General features: G+C 37.2%; 1 protein-coding gene across 1 annotated transcript; it reads left to right on the top strand.

Annotated features, from left to right (window-relative positions):
* Nucleotides 1-1876: 1876 nt before the first annotated feature.
* LOC105995034 (olfactory receptor 2D3) lies at nucleotides 1877-2809 on the top strand. The gene has a single exon (XM_013028697.1). It carries the CDS (start codon nucleotides 1877-1879, stop codon nucleotides 2807-2809), a length of 933 nt encoding a protein of 310 aa, XP_012884151.1.
* Nucleotides 2810-5151: the final 2342 nt, after the last annotated feature.

The raw sequence follows: 5151 nt of genomic DNA, 5'->3' as shown, positions 1-5151 counted from the left end.
TTTGCTGGTTTACATTAGGTATACAGATTAGGATTTCATTGTTACATTTCCATATATGATTAAAATATATTCCAATTAATCACACCTTCTCATTCATTCGCCCACTGCCTTTAAAAATTATATTCTCCATGTAAATGTGAGGAGTCAAAATATTGAAATTAGCTATTTAAATATAAGTGGTGTAAAGATATAATTTTTCTCAAGTCCTTTATCCTCTTCTATTTAGTAATTCTTTGTAAGAAGTTGTTTTCGATAAGTCATTCTTGAAATGGAGAGTTTCTCAGTAACCTTGTGGTTTAACAAGAAATGTATCTTCTGGTGTTTGTTTTGAATGTTATATTATGTACCATATTTTGAGAAACATCGTTCAGAATTAACCTAAGATATCAAATGATTTAGAATTAAAACACACAAACAAATCCTAATGGAAAACATTGAACAATTATAAGATTTATTCAGGGAAAAAAATCTAAAATATATGAAAAAATGTGGTGGGTAGAAGGCTGGGGAGATTTGACTTATCCAATACTAACATATATTATTAAAGTACTAAATGTATGTATATTATACTAATACAGGTGTCAATGTCTCAGAGAAGTTATATACAAAATTCAAAATCAAACTTAAGAATGTAAGTGGAATAAATGACATAGCTCCCATCTAAACCAATAGAGGAAAAGTATGTTTGAAAAACTGTTAGCTTCAAGCTTGGTGGCATACTCCTGTAATCCTAATCCTCAAAAGACTGAGGCAAGAGGATTGAGAGGTAAAGGTTATCCTATATAAAATAGTGTGTTCACAGGCAGAATAAGCTGAAAGTCCCTGTCTCACAAATGACAAAGGGGACATTATGTTGAAAATGAACTACACAACTTGAGGATGAGGATGGGAGGGGAAAATGGAGAGAGTGAAGGAAGAGATGACCTGTCCAAAAAGAAATGTACTCATTACCTGATCTATGAAACTGTAACCCCTCTATAATCACCTTTATAATAACAATTAAAATAATTTTAGAATATAAATGAAAAAAGTTGCTAAGATATCTGATCAGAAACAAAACGCTCTCCTTCCTATCCTTGTTCTCTCCAAAATCCAAATAAATTAGATATCTTAGTGTAAAACAAAACAAATAAAAATTTGTTTTATAAAAACAATATTAGCCGGGCGCTGGTGGCTCATACCTATAGTCCTAGCTACTCAGGATGCTGAGATCTGAGGATTGTGGTTCAAGGCAGCTCAGGAAAGTCCATGAGACTCTTATCTCCAATAAAACACCAGAAAACAGGAAGTGGCACTGTAGCTCAAGTGGTAGAGTGTTTGCCTTGAGCGTCATGTGATGTACAGCACCCAGGCCCAGAGTTCAAGCCCCCTGGAATACAAAAAATACTAATATTTCTAGGGAGAAATATTGGCAAATATTTTTGTAGTCTTTGAGTGAAGAATGACCCATTATGTTGAGGTTAATATGTTTAATTATATAATAATGTAAAAATGAATGGTTAAAGAATGCATACATGTAAAATATAAGCAACGAAGAGTTGCTTATATTTTTAATATTGTAAATAACAAAAAGTTATTTACAATGCCAAAAGACTTTTAAAAGCTAAGAATGAAAGAACTCCATGGAAAGATGGAATAAAATATTTTTGGCTTTATTTGAAAATGCAAAAGCAGAGGGGTTACAGTTATATAAGTCAGGCAGTGTAAATTTCCATTTGGACAATGTCAGCAATAGAAAAAAAATAGAATAGGTAAAATAGTATCAAATTAGATGTTGGTTTTAGTATTAGTTCCTTCTATAGTCGATGCTGCCATAAATCAAACCAATCCTGTTCTTTTTGTTTGTGACAATAAGGTAAATAAAGCATAAGTCTCAATGGAAAAAGAAAACCAAACCTCTGTTGATGAGTTTATCTTCCTGGGTCTTTCAGAGGATGTACAGACCCAGATCCTGCTGTTCATTTTTTTCCTCATCATTTATCTGCTGACCATCCTTGGAAACCTGCTCATCATCATTCTCATCTTTGTGGACTCTCAGCTTCACACCCCTATGTACTTTTTCCTTAGAAACCTCTCCTTTGCAGATCTCTGTTTCTCTACTAGCATTGTCCCTCAAGTGTTGATTCACTTCCTGGTAAAGAAGAAAACCATTTCCTTTTGGGGTTGCATGACACAGATAATCGTCTTCCTTCTGCTTGGCTGTACGGAGTGTGCACTGCTGGCGGTGATGTCCTATGACCGCTATGTAGCTGTCTGCAAGCCCCTGCACTACTCCACCATCATGACACAACAGCTGTGTCTCCAGTTGGCCATAGGGTCCTGGGCCAGTGGGGCCCTGGTGTCTCTGGTAGACACCACCTTTACTTTCCATCTTCCTTATAGGGGAAAGAACAAAATCAATCACTACTTCTGTGAGCCTCCTGCCCTCCTGAAGCTGGCCTCAGCAGACACTTACAGCACAGAGATGGCCATCTTTGCAATGGGGGTGGTAATCCTGATAGCTCCTGTCTCCCTCATCCTGGTCTCCTACTGGAACATCATCTCCACCGTGATCCACATGCAGTCCGGAGAGGGGAAGTTCAAGGCATTTTCAACCTGTAGCTCCCATCTCATCGTTGTTGTCCTCTTCTATGGGTCTGGAATATTTACTTACATGAGGCCTAACTCCAAGACCACAAAGGAACGAGATAAGATGATATCTGTGTTCTACGCAGTGGTGACTCCGATGTTGAACCCCATCATTTACAGTCTGAGGAACAAGGATGTGAAGGGGGCTCTGAGGAAACTTGCTAGAAGAAAGTCCTCTTAACTCAGTGATCTATGAGTCTGACTTTTAAAACTATGATCATGAATAGTTATCCATTTATACTTGGGAAAAAATCCTGACTAAAATTACCAAGATATTTGAGACAATTTTTATTTTGTTGGTTATGGAGCCTGAAATCTGGGCCTGGGCACTGCCCCTCAGCTCTTCAGCTCAAGGCTAGTGCTCTACCACTTGACCACAGTGCCACTTCCAGGGAGAGATAGATAGATAGATACATAGATAGATAGATAGATAGACAGACAGACAGACAGACAGACAGACAGACAGACAGACAGACAGACAGACAGACAGATAGATAGATAGATAGATAGATAGATAGATAGATAGATAGATAGATAGACAGATAGATAATGAGAAGAAGGGAGGGGAAAAGAATGGATGGGTGGATGACAACTTTTAACTAAACAGTACTTAAGCCATTTGATCAAAGTTAAGCCAGTGAAAATGAGTCCCGTTGATAGCTGGTACCTGAGATGTGATACAATGCAAATGGCACTCAGTCCAGTCTTGAGAAAATCATCAAGCACATCCTAACAGGGAAAGATGCTACAAAATACTTGACCACAGCTCATCAAAACTATTAAGGTTATGTGCTTCCCCCATGGCATAACTGCTGTTTTCACTGTAGTTGATGTCGGTGCCCTTCATCGACATTTTTCTAATTTGGGGAGGAGAAGGGAAATAATACAATGCTGAAATAAGGATACAGGTTTATCCATTGTAACAACGAGATGTACAAGACACTATATTGAAAAAGAACTTTACAACTTGGTTGGGAAGAGGAGTTGGGGAGGTAAGGGATGGTAGGGGATAAACAAAGGAGGAGGTAACAACACTCGATAGGAAATGTACATATTACCTTATATAACTGTAACCCCTCTGCACACTTTTTACAGTTAAAAAAAAACATTTAAAAAAACTATTAAGGTTATCAAAAACCAAGGAAAGACTTGTGAAACTGTCACAGCCTAGAGGAGCCTAAAGACATATGACAACTAAACATAACACAGTGTCCTGGGTAGGATCCTAGCGCAAGTAAAAGACAAAAGGCAAACAAACCCAAACAAACAAAAAAACATACTAAAATAACCCAAATAAGGTATTATGAGCCATCAGTAATAAGATTACCTGTTAATTATAGCAAATATAGCATTATAATACAAGATATCAACAATAGGGAAATTGATTCTGGGAAACTCTCTTTACTATCTTTCTCAAATTTTTATATCTAAAAGTACTCTAGAAATACTCTATTTTTAATGAAAAAAATGCCATCTATTAGTCTTGCTTGTTTTCATGTTACTAGCTCTAAAGTCTAGATTGTGTATACCTAAATTCAAATGGCTGAGAAAAAGTTATTTGTTGCCTTTCTGTTGCAAAAGAGAGAGAGAGAGAAGAAAATACTGGGTATTCACCCTATAAGAATGTGCACAATAATGTAATAATGATTAAATGAGATGAAATCTCTAATTTGTTTATGATAGTATAAACACAAATTGTCAAAAAAAATCCAATTTCCACTTTGTTTTACCTTAATCAACTCCAGGGCTAGATTTAATGCTCCCGATGGAGTTTTCCCCTGCTTACTAATTTGAGTTCTTTCTTTTTTCCTCTTACAGCTGTATACATTCACATATCAATCATTGATCATGTTGTAATGATTATTGAGTATTCCCTCCTTTATAGCACACTTTTCTTCTTTTTTGTACCCAAAGATTCCAGACTCTATCTCAGGCTGATTTTCCTTTTTCCTTTGTAGGAAAGTTTTTCTGTTCGTATGTTAATGGTGTTCAGGTCCCAGTTTCTAGGACCAATTTTCCCTTAGTTCCTCCCCTCCTCTCCACTTCCCCTTTCCTCTCCTTCCCCTCCTCCCACATTCTCATTTACACCCAGCTGGCACAGATTTCACACGTGTAGCAGGTCATCTCTAAGCTCCAGGAGACTATATAATTCAAGTGCTTGATTAACAACGTTTCTTGCATGTCACCAAACATCTTAAGTCCACCCAGGTAAAACGGAACTCCCATGGGCTAGATCCTCCAGGCCAAACCTAACAAGAATCAATAAATCAATAAAGACCACACAAAATACAAGACGTTATCTTGTCAAAAATTACGTCACTGATGTTTAGTTCCAGGTAAATGGAGGAGACAGCAAATAGGTTTTGGTTAATATCCGCAAATGAGGTGAGAATTCAATAGATGCTGGACTCAGCTTTTCTCCAACCCACCAAGAGAACAGCAGCAGCAGAGACAAATGTGATTGCATGAAGTTGCAGAGCTTCTGCATGGCAAAGGACATAGCTAGCAAGATCAATAGAAAGC

Source organism: Dipodomys ordii, unplaced genomic scaffold (assembly GCF_000151885.1).
Source record: "Dipodomys ordii isolate 6190 unplaced genomic scaffold, Dord_2.0 Scaffold113, whole genome shotgun sequence".
Taxonomy (NCBI): domain Eukaryota; kingdom Metazoa; phylum Chordata; class Mammalia; order Rodentia; family Heteromyidae; genus Dipodomys; species Dipodomys ordii.
The sequence above is the reverse complement of the archived record's forward strand: the minus strand, read 5'-3'. Positions and strand labels throughout refer to the sequence as shown.

Coding starts and splice junctions, on each gene's coding strand:
- LOC105995034 (XM_013028697.1), top strand. CDS start 1,877: ATGGAAAAAGAAAACCAAACCTCTGTTGATGAGTTTATCTTCCTGGGT.